The 19,327-nt window shown below is 36.8% G+C and overlaps 2 protein-coding genes and 1 long non-coding RNA gene across 3 annotated transcripts in view; 2 read left to right on the top strand and 1 right to left on the bottom strand.

The window, feature by feature from the left end:
* The window catches only part of LOC127965142 (bile salt export pump-like), a 24,958-nt gene extending 14,075 nt beyond the window's left edge, over positions 1-10,883 (bottom strand). Inside the window, exons 1-11 of the mRNA XM_052565743.1 lie at positions 10,640-10,883; positions 7,334-7,438; positions 7,227-7,239; positions 6,101-6,158; positions 5,783-6,024; positions 4,325-4,409; positions 3,951-4,084; positions 2,354-2,525; positions 1,437-1,561; positions 490-664; positions 58-171 (exon numbers count right to left, since the gene is read on the bottom strand). Of these exons, the coding sequence (XP_052421703.1) occupies positions 58-171; positions 490-664; positions 1,437-1,561; positions 2,354-2,525; positions 3,951-4,084; positions 4,325-4,409; positions 5,783-6,024; positions 6,101-6,158; positions 7,227-7,239; positions 7,334-7,424 (1,209 nt within the window). The 5' untranslated portion in view covers positions 7,425-7,438; positions 10,640-10,883. The remainder of the gene's footprint in view (positions 1-57; positions 172-489; positions 665-1,436; positions 1,562-2,353; positions 2,526-3,950; positions 4,085-4,324; positions 4,410-5,782; positions 6,025-6,100; positions 6,159-7,226; positions 7,240-7,333; positions 7,439-10,639) is intronic.
* On the top strand, positions 1,066-2,451 carry LOC127965145 (uncharacterized). Its single transcript, XR_008155259.1, has 3 exons — positions 1,066-1,355; positions 1,468-1,544; positions 2,344-2,451. It is a non-coding gene; the product is annotated as an uncharacterized LOC127965145 (long non-coding RNA).
* LOC127965144 (retinol dehydrogenase 7-like) lies at positions 8,220-19,327 on the top strand. The gene is made up of 6 exons (XM_052565745.1): positions 8,220-8,495; positions 12,349-13,321; positions 13,728-14,042; positions 14,618-14,876; positions 18,600-18,763; positions 18,878-19,327. Exons 3-6 carry the CDS (start codon positions 13,730-13,732, stop codon positions 19,099-19,101), a joined length of 960 nt encoding a protein of 319 aa, XP_052421705.1. The 5' UTR covers positions 8,220-8,495; positions 12,349-13,321; positions 13,728-13,729; the 3' UTR covers positions 19,102-19,327.

The following is a 19,327-nucleotide window of genomic DNA, read 5'->3' as shown; positions in this document are numbered from 1 at the left end:
GAAAGAATGAAATTCATTGATTTTGTGAGAAGAACTGTGTGTTTGTGTTATTCTCACCCTGTCAATAGTGTCAAATATACTTTTGGCTGCGGCCCGACCAGAAGCAAAGGCCTCAAGACAAGGAGAGGCCTGGCCCAGATTCACGGCACCCATAAGAACACCAAAGAATACCTGAAGAGAATAAAGGATATTTCATAAAATAAAGTGTGTTCCATCCTTCTGACTGAAAGATACAGCTTTATTTTTTATTTCTCTATATCTTTCTTGTTTCTTTTTTATATATTTAAAATCATTATTATTACCTATTTTTATTGATATTTTTAATAACTTTCATGCACAGAACTTTTAATTACCATTAATGTAAAAAAAAATTGCCACAGCACATTAATAATCTAAGACCAAAAGTGACAGGTTAAAAAATTGAAAATAACTAAATAGAATAAAATAAGATGAAACTTCTCCTTCTGTGTCCACACTTGGATGTCATACCTGAACAAGGTCGCCGGGCGAGAGCTCCTTGGTTTCAATGACCAGTTTTGAGCCGTACCAGAAAGCCAGTGCATAACACAAGAATATGATGCACCAAAGGTAACCCTGAAACACACCAATGATTGCTCCCTTCTTAATACCCCATTCCTGGGCCTCCACGAGGTTCCTGTCATACCTGTGGAAATTACCATTAAAAATCTCACACTCTACAGTATCTAGCTGTGCATGACTGGAAGATTCATCCCAACAAAAACTATGTTTTTGTAATCTTTCACCAAGATGCAATTACTTGCTCTGTCTTACTGTACGTCATAAATTACATCACCACCACTCTTTTGTCACAGTGTAAGGTCTGCGTTTCCCTGGGTGTCCACTAGTGGTCTCACTTCCCCATAGTCACCCCACTACAGGCACTACAATTCCCACAAGCCTTTGTCCCATTCATCACTGTTAATTAATTGCACACCTGGTATAAACTCAGCTGTCTCCACTTTCATCATTTTCACCTGTCCATATAAACCAGCCTGTCTCATTCTGTTTCATGGAGTCCTTGTTTTCCATCAACCGGTTTTCTCGTGTTCCCTTGTGTTTCTCTTGCCTGTTTTTGGGATTATGATTTTTGGATTACCTTGTTAAAACACTGCTTTTGGATCTCCCGTTTCCGGTGTGCAATTAACAGTGATGAATGGGACAAAGGCTTGTGGGAATTGTAGTGCCTGCAGTGGGGTGACTATGGGGAAGTGAGACCACTAGTGGACACCCAGGGAAACGCAGACCAGACACTGTGACATCTTTCCATCCCTTCATTCAAACCTTAATGCCCACTTTTTAAAATCCACATTATTCCAGAAATACCTTTACATTCAGTGTGTTTTCTCATTAAATATTATTCAGTTTCATTTGGTGTAAATAGGTTTGCATTGGCAGATAATGAGGGCACGCTGTACCTCTCTGTTTCCTTGTGCTCTCCTCCAAAAGCGGCAACCGTTCTCATGGAGGAAAGGACTTCATCAGCCACTGCTCCTGCTTTAGCATAGGCCGTCAACTCACGACCTGTAAGCCTTGCTACAGCCTTCACATCAAAAATATACAATGATGGGTGATTGAATGATGAAACAATTTTTTTTTTACATTTTAATCTAAGATGAGTTGATGAGTTTGTTTGTTCGTCAGAACAGATTTAGAGAAATGTATCATTGCATCAATTGCTCACCAAGGGATGCTCTGCAGTGAATGGGTGCCATCAGAATGAGAGTCCAAACAGCTGATAAAAACATGACAATAACCCACAAGTAATCCACATCACTCCATTTCACCAGTTCGTGTCTTGTGAAGTGAAATGTTGAATGTTTGTAATAAGCAAGTCCATAATCCATAATAACACTTCCTTCAGTTAAAAAAAGTCTCTGATGTTGTCTCACCTTAAAATCCACTGATATATTTGTTTAGAACTGTTTAGGACTGTTTTCACTTGTTTGCATTGCTTGATCTGTGCATATTTATCTCCTGATTCAAATATGATATTTCTTTTTTTCAATGGAGAAATAATACAAGAAGAGAAAGAGTCTTTCACTTTACAAGACATGAACTGTTAGACAGGAGTGGTGTGGATTACTTGTGGATTATTGTGATGTTTTTATCAGCTGTTTGGACTCTCATTCTGACGGAACCCATTCACTGCAGAGCATCCATTGGTGAACAAATTGATGTAATGCTGAACTTCTCCAAATCTGTTCTGATGAAGAAACAAACTAGTAGAGTAAATTTGCATCACATTTCTGGGTGAACTATTCCTTTAAATCATGCATTACATCATGAGATTCCTCAACATTTATCATATTAAACTTTCTGTAGCAACACCAACCATCGCCATGAGTCCTGCAGCCAGTCCAATGAGAGGACTGACTGCTATCACCACCAGCGTCAGCTTCCATCCGCCGATGAATCCCACCGTGAAGCCAAATATGAACGTTGAGATCCTCTCGATGAAGATAGAGACCTGGTCTGCCATAGCATTGTTGATTTTGTTGATGTCACTACATGGAAAAATAAACTGGATTTTATTATAACAGATAAAATTAGAGTAGGAGTTGTTTTGAAACATTTTGAAAGTACATTTAAAGGGGGGGGGGGGGTGAAATGCTCGTTTTCACTTAATCTCCTGTTAATCTTGAGTACCTATAGAGTAGTACTGCATCCTTCATAACTCCAAAAAGTCTTTAGTTTTATTATATTCATAAGAGAAAGATAGTCTGTACCGATTTTCCCCGGAAAAACATGACCGGCTGGAGGCGTGACGTGTGGGCGGAGCTAAAGAATCAAGAGCGCGAGTAAGCTTTTGCGTTGAGAGCGTTTGGAAGCTGACATTAACATGAGGAAAAAACCATCATCCTAAACAAACCATGGCTAACAGTCAGATTCAGCCGTTTATTTATGATCCAGAATCAGATCCCGAGGCTGAAACTGAACGAGAGCAGCAGCAGCAACGACTCGCTCCGAGCGGGGCTCGAACCCGGGTCTCCGGCATGGGAGGGGACGCACTAACAAGGATGCAGAGATATTTGAAGCAGTTTTACTCACCGCATGCGGTTCCAACACACGATCGTGACCCTTTTTTGTTGGGACTACATCATCCTTAAGAAATAAACGATACGCAAATCCGTCGTCAAATTGGGCCTTGTTTGTAAAACAAGCATCTTCGAAATGCAGGGAACAAACACAAACACTTGCACAACTCCGTCGATGCTCTGTAAAAATAAACTCCATCCACTGGACCCTTAATGCTGTTTTTTCTTTGGTAATCTGTGCAGGGTTGTCTTGCCCTGGCAACCAAAAACACACTCCTTTTGTGACATTTCGCGACGCTCTCGCTCTGATCAGTGAAGTCTGTTGTGCTCTCAGTGCTCTGCTATACGGGAGCGCGCGCTCTTCCGGCAGAAGTGCGTCAGGACCCATATAAGGAAATTCCGCTCCATCTAACGTCACACAGAGCCATACTCGAAAAAAACTTTCCGAAACTTGTGACAAACCGGAAGGAGTATTTTTGGAACTGAAATACTCCTCCAAACGTACAACTTAATTTTTGAAACTTTGTCCATGTTTAGCATGGGAATCCAACTCTTTAACAGTGTAAAAAACTCAGTATGCATGAAATAGCATTTCACCCCCCCCCCCCCCCCCTTTAAGTAATAATTACAAAGAAATGATAAGTAATGCATTCAATTAAAAGTGAACTTTTGAAGTAATTCTTAAAAAAATATTTTCTTGTAAAGCATGCTTCAAAACTCAACCTCCAAGAAACATATATTTACAATGTACTACATGTATTGTTTATCATCCACTAAAAATGCATGTTTACATTTGTCAATCAATGCAAAGTTTAATATATAACACCACCAATGACAGATTCATGAACAAATCTAACAATAGTACAAGATAACACAGAAAGACTTGAATATAACTCAGATATCCTTGTGTTCAGCTCCCCGATGGAGTTGCAGTCAAACCAGCCAATCTCCGAGCACATTATCTTCCTGAAGTACATTTTCCGGATGCGTTGTATCTGTCTGGCGGCAGCAGAAACCCAGAGAGCGATCTGAAACCAGAGTGATTATCATGAATACTGTGAATTTGGCTTAATAATATCTCTGTCTCCGGCAAATCTGTAGCACCACTGAGATCAAAAAAATAAAGGATGTGTATGTTAAAACCCTGACTGCATTTCTGATACTGGACAGACATTAATATTGCACCATTCCTTTGAAGTGCATTTGTCTGAAAGGCAATTACAGTAAAAAGTTTTATATGACATGAGAACAAACTTAAGCTTATATACCTGAAAGTAACTCAGAATAAGGACTCCAACTCCAATTACAGCATAGTATAATGCAAACTTGGTCATTTCAGCCTCTATATCCACACTGTAAAGAAAGACAGAGCAAGAACATTTAAAATATGCAAAATGCAAAGTAACAAATTTTACAATGTTTGAACCTATCCTGTAGTTCTTTCTCCAAAACGCTTTTCTGGCTGTTAAAGTTGTTGGAAAATAAAAAAAAAATAGAAAAAGTATAAATAATGAAATGTAATAAATATTTGAAACTATTTTTTCAAAAATCCAAATATGTTAATTTAAATATTAAAATATTATAAACTTGTTTTAAAAAATGTATTAAAAAATGCAAAAAAGTCTAAATATATTTATATAAATAATTAAATATACATAAAAATTAAATACAAATTTTATATATAAAATAATGAAAATAAGTAAAAAATAATAAATGCAATGTACATAAATATAAATATTTCTTATTTATATTAGAAAATATATTTATATTATTATATTATATTTTTATTTTATTATATATATATTTATATAATTATTATATTATTATATCCCAATTTTGAGTCAATGAGAAAATGAGAATAAATTTTATATAAAAAAAATAAAAAAATAAACACAAATAGGTTCTCATTTGTTACTCATAAATAAGTGGAGCTCAAATGGACACTTTTGTTTAAGTCTCTTGCTTTGTTTCTAAATAAACAGATGCTGGTAATCTCATTTGCTTTTCTCCTCTTTCTTAAGAGATCTGGAGAACCCTTTTTGAAAACCTGTGCTCCTGGCTGTAGTTGTGTGATTTGTGTCCATGCAGAAACTTGTGAACGATGCTCCTATAGATGTGGCATCAACATTTAGTGACGTCATTGAAAGTTCTGGGAAAACTGAAATTGTACTGTTAGTCTCAGTCACGGTGCCTTTAAATTGCTAGATATCATAAAGCCTGAAGTTCTGACTGTGGCAAAATGAGGAGCTGGGAATGGAGGAGGGTAATTTGCTCCTGAGCAAGCAAAAAGTTGCTGAATAATATAGAATAGCACTTATATAGGAATGCCATGATAGGTCTTGAATTCCTATCGGTAGATGCTATCATCTAAAAGTCAGCCGATGCAAGCTTGACTCACGTGACCTGCCAAAACAAATGCTACACGCTTCATTTTTGGATCTGGTGATTATTCATTTACAAATTAAGCACTAAATAGTTGTCTCAGATTTAATTAACTCAAATTCAGTCTCAATGAACTCAAATATTTCTCATCAAATTCTCCTAGAACAAAATAATCTGAGGTATACGTGATTATTTTAAAGCTCTATAATTGTCTCAATTGTGTGTAATCATTTTCCTAAGGAATTTAGATTAAGTCTCTTGTACTTTTAAATTTTCCTGTGAATTTTCCACAATTTTCCTGTGAGGACAGGTTGCAGATTCCATCTTGAACCATCCTCACTCACCCACAGTACATGGAGCTGTTGTCCGGCCACTCAACTACAGTCCCGCCCATCCAGGTGATGGTGTTATTAATGCAGGTTTTGTTCGGGTTGGCCAGTTCCTGAAGCTCAAGCTCATAGTCCACGAAGGTGTTGGTCATCATGCCATACACCAGCAGCATGAGAGGAGACGCGGCGCCATGGACCAGAGAGCACACGCTTCCAACCACCATCATCAGCACCTCCTTCCACGTGGCAAAACGGAACTGGACAGAAATCAAAAACAGTGAAAAATCAAAAAATAAATCAACCTAAACAGCAGAATCACATTAAAATGCTCACCAGCTGAAAGAATCCGATGGTCAGTGCTTTCTCTTTTTTTATTTGGTCACTGCCATTCCTTCAAACACAGACAGAATTTAGATTTTATTGCAGACTTTACTGCAGCTTAAAATTAATTTGCAGATCGGATCATTTGATTCACACTGGAACTTTGGTGCAGGTTGGCGAATCATTCAATTCCGAACGGAACTTTGGTGCAGGATTGAGAATAATTTGATTCAGATTGGAACTTTGGTGCAGGTTGGCGAATCATTTGACTCAGATCGGAACTTTGGGGCAGGATCGTGAATCATTAGAATCAGATCGGAACTTTGATGCAACTATTATTTCTCAGATGTCAAATTCAATATTTGCCTCATGTTTTAAATATGGGTCACTTTCTGTGGCATTTGTGCCATAACATGTATCCAAAATATTGAAAGAATTCAATAAATAAAAATAAAATACTATTGTGTTATTCTTTGGTATTACTCAATACAAATGTGTTATTCTATGTTATTTACTCAATATGGTATTATCTTATAATATTATGCATAACTATGACAGAAAGCAATATACTGATCAATATGCTGAGTTATTCCCAAATACTGGATGTCATGAAGAGGGTCAGGTGTATAAAGGCCCCCCCATAGGGCAGTACTACTGGACACATAAAAGACCTCCCACTGGGGGATCCTGGTAATATTCCACTAAGTTGTATCTGTGACCTAAAGTGACCTCTGAAATGCACCTGTGAACTGAAATAACCCTGTGAACTTTGGGGGATTTCCAAATGCTGACATCAGTAGTAAACAGACTTGTGGGGATGTCTCACGTGACAATAGCCAACCAATAGGAAGAGATTGTTTAATTGTTGACTTGGCCGAATTCCATCATTAAGCGATAAGGGGTGGCAAACTTGGCGGGCAATGCCAATTAAAAACCGGAACTACCAAATAAGGTATAGAGATAAGGGTATAAAAGGAGTGCACGGACAGACAGAAGATTCAGATACGGTGCACGGCATCTCGGCTTTGTTGTTTTGTGCAATAAAGTCTATATTCTGACACCTGGAACTCCGTCTCCCGAGCCTTATTAATTTGACTGAAGAAATTCATCATCAGCCCTAAGACACGACAATACTCACTTGAGGTCAGCATCTGCATTGTAAGAATATAGAAGACATTAGTTGCACATAGTAAAACATTTAATATTTTGCAAATAAAATTAAATACAGCACACTACAGTTGATACCTTCATCAGCTTTGTATGATTTTGTGGTTTTATCTACACAGTCCCTTGGAGAGTCTTCACTTTTATTCTTCTTCATTCTTCTGTTCTTCATTCTTCAGGTCGCATCTGATGTGGTTTTACAGAAAAGGACAAGTTTAGCCAGTTTTAACTTCCCAACAGCATCAAATCACACAAACTAATGAAAAAAAAAAAAAAAAAAACCTAAGCATTAAGTCTTGACTGTAGTCATAATGCATGTGTGATGAACTACAGAGACAATAACTCTTTATCTTCTATTTTTAACCTGGCATTTCATAGTGATTATATAACAGATCTAGTTACTGAATATTAAAGTATCGCCTTTATGGATATTTAAAAATGACCTTTCATGCAATGCAAGCGCTAAGTGAAGGAAAACATCCTGCAAAGTTTTAAATCTGAAAGTGTGCTGTGTATAAACTTATTGTCTCTCAAAAGAAAGAGTTGACTCTGAATCATTGATGTCAAAATGAAACATTAAGATATTCCCCGCCCACTTGTCTTTTTGCGTGATCTGATTGAAATTACAAATTAATTCTTTGCCACTAGATGCCACCTTTGGTTATATCTCTGCCATTATTCTGAGCATGACAGATTATATTTTGAGCATGCAAAAGTGCATTCTGCATGCGCGCGAACTACATTTTGTGGAAAGAAGAAGGTATTTTGAGCACACAAAAATAAATTTTATATTTAAAATAAGTTTTTAATGTGTGCAGACCAGACTGTATACCTTCTCTTTTGCACAAGCTTGGTTGTAAAAGCAGCCAATCAGTATTTAGCAGCTTCATCTCTGATTGGCTGGAATTATGGCATATTGTAACACTGGGTTGTGTTGAGCAAGCATACTGTGTGCATTTAGAGAGGACTGAGGGCAGGCATCTGGTGAGCAAGCTAGTGAAATGTTGCTCGCACAAAAGAGAAGATCTGCACAAACCCAAAAACTTATTTTACATCCAAAATGTATTTTTTTATGCGCTCAAAGAACTTTCTTTTTTGCGAGATGAAAATTTTCTCCAAAACACTCAGTTCCACTTGCAGAATCGACCAATTGGACAAATCACTATAGATTAGCATCTCGCAAAGGAGGGGTTTGGAAAATAAATTGCTGAGCGAATCGTTTGGGAGCCGTTGAGCAAATAAGGTAAACATAAATTTATATTATAAATGCATATTATAAGACAATGAAAGTGTTTTTTGTTTTGTTTTGTTTTTTGACCTTGCATGAATGTCAAACTGTTATTGGTGACACCCAAAACCAAAATGTGAGCCTTTCAGGATTTGGACACTTTAATTCTTCTTTGCACATGATTTTGTCTTATAAAATTTTACAAGAATAATTAAAAACAACTAGTGGAAAAATAAATACCGTACATAATAGATAAACACACACAAATTAACCAGTTAGATTACAGAGCAAATAATGTCTATAGCAGATCATTTGAATTTCGCTGCTGATTAGAAACATGTTCAGTCTGAGCGCAGCATAAAACATTACCAAGATCTACACGTGATCAATGCAGTCGGTCCTCACCTTCTGCACTATATTCCAATTTATTAGACTGATAAGACATTATCTGATCAAGGTCAAGGTGATAGAAATCAAGGTCAAGGTCAGATAGCGTATAATGGGTTTGTGTGTGTGTGGGGGGGGGGGGGGGGGGGGTTCAGTTGAGTTCAGTCACATTTATTAATCACTTATCAAATCACATCGAGGTTTACAGCAGATTATTAACGTAATCTCATAGACATCAGTAATAAATTGGGTTGAATGACTGTTAGGTTCATCAGTTCGTTAGTTGGCCTTGCAATGTTGAGTATGATGATAGTGAGTCTGACAGAAGGATCCTTCGTCATTTATGTATTTATTTAGATTTTTTGATTTGAGGTCTAAAATGTACCATTTATGTTTTAATAATAATAGACTCATAGTTATTTTGAATAATGTTTACATTACATTGTTTACACTGTAAAAAAAAGAATTGGAAGCTGTAAATAAAACAATGATTATTGGAGTATGTAATACAAGAAAATACTGTTACTTACCATTACTTTGTAGCTGTTTATCAAATTTACTCACAATATTAGAGTTAAAATTGTTTCTACACCAAATTTATACTAATGCATTTAGACTTATTTTATAAATGCATCATGTATGAAGGTGATAATTTAATAGGTTATTGTTTAATAGACCAGCAGTCTTTCAACCCTTCTGGTGACATGTCATCTCAAAAACAATATAAATAATCAATAACTGATGACAAAACTCCTATGCATCCCCACTATCTGAATCCAGTGTAGTAGAAATGAAAACAAAAAACATTAATAAAAAATCAACAAACATGTATTTGCTTTAAAATCTTTTATTTTGATTAAGATTTGACAAAATAGGAAATATATAAGTGTGTTGATGTTTTTGGAGCCTTCAGAACAGCCAAATTCATGACTCTAATACAATGTGACGCGGAGGGTGCATCCTACATCAATCCTTATCAGAACAGTACATTTTCTAAATCTCTGAAAGATCTGAAAATATTTATATCAGAAGGACTAAACTTAAAAAAAAAAAAAAAAAAAAAAGATTTTCTTGCACAACCGATCAAGAGAAACATAGATAATTAGAGTAATAAAAAAGTAATAGAAACACAAATATAATTATTTTTCCAGGCTTAAAATCATGTTAAGCAACAAATATTGCATTCATGCATTCGTCAGCTAACTACAACCTTAGAAAGCATGCAAAAGATGCATAGGCTTTATGTATATTGAAACTCATATTTTATATATCGGACACTCTAATATTGATGAGATAAAATTTTACACAAGTTAACAAAATAATGAAATACCCTTAAAAAACTAAAGAAAAAAATGCTCTCACAAGTGCGGTCAAATATAAAAGTGTGTATAATTAAGTCAGTGACCGAACAGTGAATAACTGCACTGTTATTTTTTTGACCTGTGATAAATCACATAGCACTTAATAATCAGTTTTACTGTTAAAGTGATAAAGACTGGTGTCATTGTATGTAATAATCTGCCATAAAGTTGTATCTTGCCACTCTTTGTCATTTGTACATCATGTATCAGTCCTTGACTTTTACATGATATTTACATGATAATACATTTTAGTGGATGTAAAAGGCATTCTGGTAACACTTTACAATAAGGTCCCATTAGTTAACGTGAGTAACAAAGAGCAAGACATTAATATTCTTTGTTAACTTTAGTCAATATAAATACAAAAGGCCTGAATTCTTATACTGGCAATATAAATCTTGATGTACATACCTCTAGAAAGCGACTGACTAGAAATGTTGGCAGGTGTATTTCTGTGTGGTCAGTCTCAAACATAGACTGAATGTATCCAATGCATCTCATCTGCGGCTCAGTCCTAGCTCACACTTTTCTTTGAATTGTTTAAGTCCTTTTGTACATCTGCCTCTGTTAAATAAACAATTTGAATGCGCTTCAAGGACTTTTTACAATAACACAAGAGATTCCTGCTCAGCAAAGATACACAGTATCGAAGAAGTCTGAGGTGGCTTCCTGTGTTCAGGAATGTGCTGTTTAGAGTCACAAACACAGGAAAATGTTTGATCTGTTTCTCGAAACAGATCTAAGGACCAGTTCCTATTGTTATTTAAAGGTACAACTGTTGAAAAATATATATTTAGTTAATAAAATTACAATTAGAAATGTTACATTTAATCAACGTAAAAACAATTAGAAATTATAAAATTAAAACTGAGATGAATTAAATCTATAAAAACTAATAAAAATGACTTACACAAAAATTACAATAAAAAGCTAATTTTAAATATTAATAATTACTAAAACTATAAAGAAATTTGCACACTGAAATATTTTTTATGCACTTTACTGTCCATTGCACTAGTGTAAATGATGTTCATATGTTCATAGTTTCTGCCTATAGTGTACATACACTTTTACATAATCCATCTCTATATATGTTCATAGTACACCTATCTGTATATCATGCTTATAGTATTTAAAATCTGTAAATTATGTATGTAAATATACTGCCTTACTCGTATATTTATTGTACATTTGTAACATATTGTAGACATTGCATATTCTATACTCACTGCTTATTGCATTTCTGGTTAGATGCTATTTGCATTTCATTGCCCTGTACACTGACAATAAAGTTGAATCTAATCTAATCTGCAAGTGTTTTTTCCTTGCATTTTTTAAAACCTAGTATATATATTTGCATTTACATTTATTCATTTAGCAGACGCTTTTATCCAATGCGACTTAAAAATGATGACAGTGGAAGCAATCAAAAACAACAAAACAATGCAATATGGGTGTGCATAAGTGCTATAACAAGTCTCAGTTATTACACAATAGTGGACACTTCAGGAACCGGTGTCAGATGCACACGAAGCCGAAAGAACAAACACATTCCTGAAGTATATGGCATTCGGACTATGGGGTGTGGTTTGTGCATTTACTTTGCAAACTAAGGAATCGTCGTGTCGATCGTTGCTTACCTTGCCATGACCAATGATGTATGATATTCGCCAATGATGCCATTCCGTCGAGCACAAAAGAACCAGTGAACCGTTTTCTTCAACCGGTTTATTGAATCGAACTGTCCGAAAGAAGTACTGGTGATCCAAAAACTGATGCACCGGTTCTTGACTCATGAACGAGTCAATGTTTTGTTCGTTATCTGGCTCAGCTCGGTGTTCATGTTTAGTTCTCTCTTCACAGTAGTTCAGTCAGTGTACTGTTTCAGTAAATGAATTACTCCGGAATATTGGTTTGTTTGAACTCAGAGGGAGTGTCAGCTACATTAAAAATGTTGACAGCTAAAGTCATTTGTGGATTAATGCGTATTGGAGACGCGAACTGTTTAAAACGATTCAGTTCGATTTGGTGAACTGGTTCAAAAAGATCCGTTGACATCAAATGATTTGTTCGGGCACCAGATATCACAAACTGCTTTGTTTTGAACTCTCTCACAACAGACACGGAAGAGAAGAGAAGACTATTTTTGGACGAAAATGTATTTTCGATGCTTCAAAAAATTCTAACTGACCCTCTGATGTCACATGGACTACTTTGATGATGTTTTTCTTACCTTTCTGGACATGGACAGTATACCGTACACACAGCTTCAATGGAGGGACTGAGAGCTCTCTGACTAAACCTAAAATATCTTAAACTGTGTTCTGAAGATAAACGGAGGTCTCACGGGTTTGGAACGACATGACGGTGAGTTATTAATGACATAATTTAGATTTTTCGATGAACTAACCCTTTAAAGGGTACAAAACGTAAACAGTTTCACCTAATCTCATAATAATCTTGAGTACCTATAGAGTAGTACTGCATCCTTCATATATCCAAAAAGTCTTTAGTTTTATCATATTTCTAAAAGAAAAATACAGCTTTCCAATTCTTTCCGGAAAAAGGCGAGCTCCTGGAGGCGTGATAAGCTATTGTGATAAGCTAATGTGAAGTCTGTGAGATTTTTCAAAGCATCCTATTTTGTTTTATTTATTTCGTTTTGTATTTATTTTGTTCAAATTATCTAGCTTTAAAAATCATTAAAAAGATTTTATTAATATCAATCACAACTCATCAATCATGTCCATATATTTGACTGGTGGTGGTGTCAGTATGGATGTTAATCCTATTTCTGTAAAATGTTTGTGAAAATTAAATTTAACGTAAATCTCCCAAGATATTCCGTACAGATACCAAATACTTTGACAATCAATATACTTGATACACTTCTGCTAATGCAAGGATTTTGTGTTTATATTTTTTTCCACACCAAGCCACGCCCCTCCATAAACCCCTCTCCCATAACAAAGCCCTGCCCCCAAAATCTCACTATAACCTGAACTCAGAAGTTGGCAGCCCTGCCTGAAGTACTGAGACGACTGACTAGATTCTAGCAACAGATATCTTAGAAAGCTGACATCTAAAGCAAGGGTAAGTAGTCTGGCAAAATTGGTTTATAGAGTTAATTTTGAAGAAAGGTTCAAGTGAACAAATTCCTGTTTTTGATGCATGCATTGTGTTTGTGTATTGTGAATTGTCAAGCTCTTTCTTATAATGTCATTTCAATGTTGTAACAACTTGGTTTCTTTCTTTTATTCATTCAAAGTTTGCAACAGTACCGTGTAAGTTCACAATTGTTGATATCGATTTAATAAAAAAGTTAATGGTTCAATACGTCATGTACTTTATGATCTGTGACCACATGCATTCTCTTTGGGTTTTTTGCATGAATCTGGATCCATTTTTCTTATAAAAACAAATATATATATATATATATATATATATATATATATATATATATATATATATATATATATATGCACTTTTTTTTTTGCAGAAATGTTCCTGTACATTATAGGTCTCATAGTCTGCTTCTATGTCTATCGGTGGTTCAGAGAACTGGGACGAGTTCCCAATAAATCAGAGAAGTTTGTGTACATCACAGGCTGTGACACCGGGTTTGGGAATCTCTTGACCAAACACCTGGACACAAAGGGTTTCCGTGTCGTCGCTGGCTGCTACACGGAGAAGGGAGAAGTTGAGCTGAAGAAGTCCTGCTCTGACAAACTCACAACACTTAATTTGGATGTGACTGATAATTATAGCATAAAAAAAGCTGCAGAAACCATTAAAACACTGGTGGGAGAGAAGGGTAAGTCACAGAGAGACACTGAAGACTGGAATAATTCAACTTTGCATCACAGGAATAAACTACATTTTAAAATATATTCAAATAGAAAATGTCTATTCTAAATTATAATAATAGTGCACAATATTACTGTTTTTACTGTATTTTTGAGCACATAAATGCAGCCTAGGTGAGCAGAAGAGACATAATTAAAATCTAAAGTAATTAAGAATGCATTTAATATTTAATTCCTGATCTTAAATGGATGCATTTAAACATGTATTGCAAGATATGACTTTAAAAGTACAATTGAAATTCAAAGAAATTAAGTTAACATATTTGATTATAATTGTATGTTATCATATTCACAATGCAGGGGGTAATGCACAATACACACATACACACACACACACCTGTGTAACCTTAGATTATATTAAATATCAGTATTTGAAATGTCATCTAAACCAACTTGATTTAATTGTTATTTTTTATCTATTTAAAGTAGTTTTATCACATGTATGTCTCATCACACTTCCTGTGTATTTTGCAATCTCCTGTGATGTAATAAAATGGTTTTATTGAGTTGTGTCTGTTTGCAGGTCTGTGGGCTGTGGTCAACAATGCTGGGATCTCCTTTCCAACTGCTCCCAATGACTGGCTGGAAATTGAGGAATTCAAACAGATGATCAATGTCAATCTGATTGGGGTTGTTGCTGTCACTCTGAGCGTGTTACCGCTCATTAAGAAGGCCAAGGGCAGAGTGGTCAATGTGGCCAGTGTGTTTGGAAGGATCAGTACTGTGGGAGGAGCGTACTGCATTACTAAGTATGGAGTAGAGGCTTTTAATGACAGTCTGAGGTCAGTATGTCCAGTAACCACTTACTTATTTTTTTATATTTTGATACCTCTTGAAAAAACTGGTCAAAGTAATTATAATTCAATGCATTTCTCAGATACAAGCCAATATATTATTTGGGTGTGGCATATGCATTTATCAGCATATATTTTATGAATGCAAAGTCCACACAAAATGAAACCATGTTCAATTAATCATCATGATAACACAGCAACCATTCAGTCAAGTACATAGAATTTGGCAAGCATGTTGTCTGCTGTAAATGCTAACTTATTCAACGAATATCTGATTAGGCAGCACAAAGGACTGCAGCTGAAATACAGAAGCTGATAGCTTCAACTGTGAATGACCGATCATAACGAAAGTTTAAGTAAATGTCCAGGGAGTCTGCAAGAGGCTGTGTAGAGAACTCCCCTAAAGGTGCATTCTTGTATAAAAAATTATGCAGACTAGGATATTAGTTTATCTTTCCCCTGAATATTTATGTTTCTATAAATATATGTAGTTTATGTCAAATTTGTCCAAACACAGGGCAACAAGACAATCTTAAAACACATGTAAATTTTTGTTTACAGTGCCTTAAAAAAGCTGTTATTTCAGCATTTAGCATATTTGGAATTAGCTTTTATTTTTATATTTTCAGGTTTGCCCATAAGTTTAAGCAATTTTGTTATGTTGTTTTTGTTTTTAATATTCTTATTTCACTAAACTTAAACTTAAACTTATTACAGATTGTTGCCAACAATTCAAAATTCAGTATATTTTATAATAACACGCACACACACACACACACACACACACACACACACACACATATATATATATATATATATATATATATATATATATATATATATATATATATATATAAACACACACACACACTACCGGTCAAAAGTTTGGAATCAGTAAGACTTATTAAGTCTCTTATGCTCATCAAGGCTGCATATATTTGATCAAATAAAAAAAATAATACAAAAAAATGTAATCTTGCTAAATTTTATTACAGTATAAAATAATGGTTTCTGCTCTAATATCCTTTAAAATATAATTTATTTCTGTGATGCAATGCTGAATTTATCTATAGAGAGGTTTCTCTCTATAGGTTAGTGTCCTCAAGATACTTACTCGTGACCTCAAGATAAGTAACCATGGCCTCAAGATAAGTAACTTGTGGCCTCAAGATAAGTAACTGGTGGCCTCAAGATAAGTAACTTGTGGCCTCAAGATACTAACTCGTGGCCTCAGGATAAGTAACCGTGGCCTCAAGATAAGTAACTGGTGGCCTCAAGATACTAACTCGTGGCCTCAAGATAAGTAACTGGTGGCCTCAAGATAAGTAACTCGTGGCCTCAAGATACTAACTCGTGGCCTCAAGATACTAACTCGTGGCCTCAGGATACTAACTCGTGGCCTCAAGATAGTGAAGTGTCTGAAACATGGACCCTTTGTTATTAAACTGGACCCTGTACTTGTAACAGACACGCAAGGTTCAATCACCAACCAATCAACAACGTCACTGTAAAATTCCGCTATCCCCTTCCTCTCGTCCCAGCTGCCCTGGAACATCTCCATGGTGCCACTGTATTCACCAATAGGTATAGGCCTTCCACCTATACCTCAAGGCCGAGAAATGCTCCTTCCATTAGCCCTCAGTGCAGTTCATTGGGTATAACATCGACAGCAGTGGCATCCGGATGGACGAGGGGAAGGTGGACGCTGTCAGGAACTGGCCCACTCCAACCACCATCAAAGAACTCCATGGATGTAAAGACAGCGCCATCTCCAAGAGTCCACGCCACCTACCATCAGACAAGCTCCTCCCTCTGCCCATCCCGAACTGCCCGTGGTCACACCTAGGTGTGGACTTCATCACAAATCTGCCTCCCTCTGATAACAACACTTGTATCCTAGTTATAGTAACTCACTCCTAGGTGTGGCCGTCAGCCTGTCCTCTGGTTACCATCCCCAGTCTAACGGGCAGACAGAGAGGAAGATTCAGGAGATCGGCCGCTTTCTGCGTACCTTCTGCCATGGCCACCAGAACTCTTGGAATCAGTTCTTAGGGTGGGTCGAGTATGCACAGAACTCCCTACGACAGCCTACCACCGGACTCACTCCATTCCAGTGCATGCTCGGCTACCAACCACCGCTCTTCCCATGGTCAGGAGAACCCTCAGATGTCCCATCGATCAACTACTGGTGAAGAGAGAGCGAGAGGGTCTGGGACGCGGCCCACCACCAACTACAACGTGCCATACGTAAGCACAGGATGACAGCCAACCTTCGCGGCTCAGACGCTCCAGCATACCAACCTGGACAGAAGGCTGTCAACCTGTGACATCCGCCTGCGCCTACCACGCCTCCACCTGCCACCTGAGTATTGGATTCACCCCACTTTCCATGTCTCATTCCTCAAACCTTACCATCCTTCTGTTTCTCCCTCCAAAGAGCCTGGCTTAGCCGAAGCCCCTCTTCCTCTCCTCCTTGATGACGGAGCTGACTATGAGGTTCATGACATCCTGGACTCCCGGCAGCATGTTGGACAACTTGAGTATCTAGTGGACTGGGAAGGATACGGTCCAGAGGAACGCTCATGGGTCCCACGCAACGACATCCTGGATCCGAACTTACTAGACACCTTCCACTCCAATCAAGACTGGCTCCACAAGGAAGAGGATGTCCACCATGTCGTCGGGGTCCTCGGCCCTCAGGAGCGGGCCGTGGGGAGTGGGGTACTGTAACAGACACACCAGGTTCCATCAACAATCAATCACAGCACACTCCCTCACCTGAGTACTAATCACTCGCACCTGCTCCTCATCCACCTGCAATCACCAGTTCACATAAATACCACACACACGCACCCAGTCAGCATCCGGTCTCGTTTGCAATAAGGTCTAACCTGCATGCCTACTCTAAGGGCTAACTATCTTTCTACTCTAAGGGCTAACTATCTCTCTCTCCAGCGATCTCCAAGTGTCCATCAGGTGTGTGTATGTGTCCACTACCTCCAGAGTCTTGAACTCTCCACCAACGGATCCCATTATCACTACCTCCAGCACCATTACCTCACCGTGCACTACCTGCTCCTCTGCTTGTGCCTCAATAAACTGTGTTTACTATTCTTTTAGCCTCCTGTTCTTGGTAACTTTAACTGTAATGCAATGTCTGTGCAATAGTCTCTGTTTTAATATTCAGTGTAATATAATTTGCTGCAGTTCTGCTTCTATTTATTTACTAGTACTGTTCATCACAATCAATTATGTTAATACTATAATGTAAATCTTGTAGGCTGCATATCCATAGTCCTTTATAATTCTAAATTATAATTTATAATTTTTTATTTTTTTGACAAAGTGGGACCAGAGGGGCTCCATAAAAAAGAATAGCATTTATCCAAAATATAAATATTTTCTAACAATAGAAATCTTTTTTTTTTTTTTGATCAAATAAATGCAGCCTGGTGAGCATAAGAAAATCCTGTTAAAAAAATACTGTTTCGATCTATATATAAAAGTAAGAAATATTATATATACAATTATTTTTACTATTAATAATAATTCAGCTTTATTTCACCTACTCAAAATTATTTAGTTTTAGTTTTTACAGTAATAAATTCTCTCTGCACAAATGTAATTGGGGAAGTTATCTTTAGCTCTACTGTTCCTGTGCTTGTATCCTGATTATAACTGCTTTTGACTATGTTAAATGTGTCTCTCCAGGAGGAACATGGCACCGTTTGGAGTGAAGGTTTTATGCATCGAACCCGGATTCTTCAAAACAACTGTTACTGACTCTGCAATCTTTGAGAGCCATTTGCAGAGATTATGGAATAAATTGCCTCAGGAGGTCAAGGATGAGTACGGCAGTGATTACATAGACAGAAGTGAGTTTAAATCCAATAACCCCTTTCAGATAACAGTCACACTTTCAAACTGCTTGCAGTACTAGTTCTGAAAGCTAATACACATTCCTTATGTCCCTATGGATGTGTTTGCAGCAAAGGCAGTGGTTAAGGAGAAGCATGAGAAGATGCTGGATTCAGATCTGATGAAGGTGGTCAGTTGTATGGAGCATGCAGTGGCTGCGGTCCATCCTCGGACCAGATATTCTCCAGGCTGGGATGCCAAGATCTTCTGGCTGCCTCTCTCCTACATGCCCACCTTCATCTTGGATGCTGTAGTCTTAAAAGATGCTGTTAATCCAAAAGTGTCAGTTCTGTAAGGATAAACAGTCAGTTTTCTCTATGCTGCTGTTATGGATGGAATAAACCATGTTTCCACTTTAAGGGGGATATATGGTTAGTAATGAGCAAAAATAAATATTTTCTTATTTGAACTAAAATTTAATTTAAACTCTATTTATCTCTAACTCTAAAAGCTATTTTTCAATGGCATTTAGATTGTAGAAATAAATTGAATATATATCATCTTGACTTTAACATCTTTAA

This window comes from Carassius gibelio, chromosome B9, assembly GCF_023724105.1.
Source record: "Carassius gibelio isolate Cgi1373 ecotype wild population from Czech Republic chromosome B9, carGib1.2-hapl.c, whole genome shotgun sequence".
Classification (NCBI taxonomy): Eukaryota; Metazoa; Chordata; class Actinopteri; order Cypriniformes; family Cyprinidae; genus Carassius; species Carassius gibelio.
Note: the sequence above shows the minus strand (reverse complement) of the source record. Positions and strands in the feature narration are given on the sequence as shown.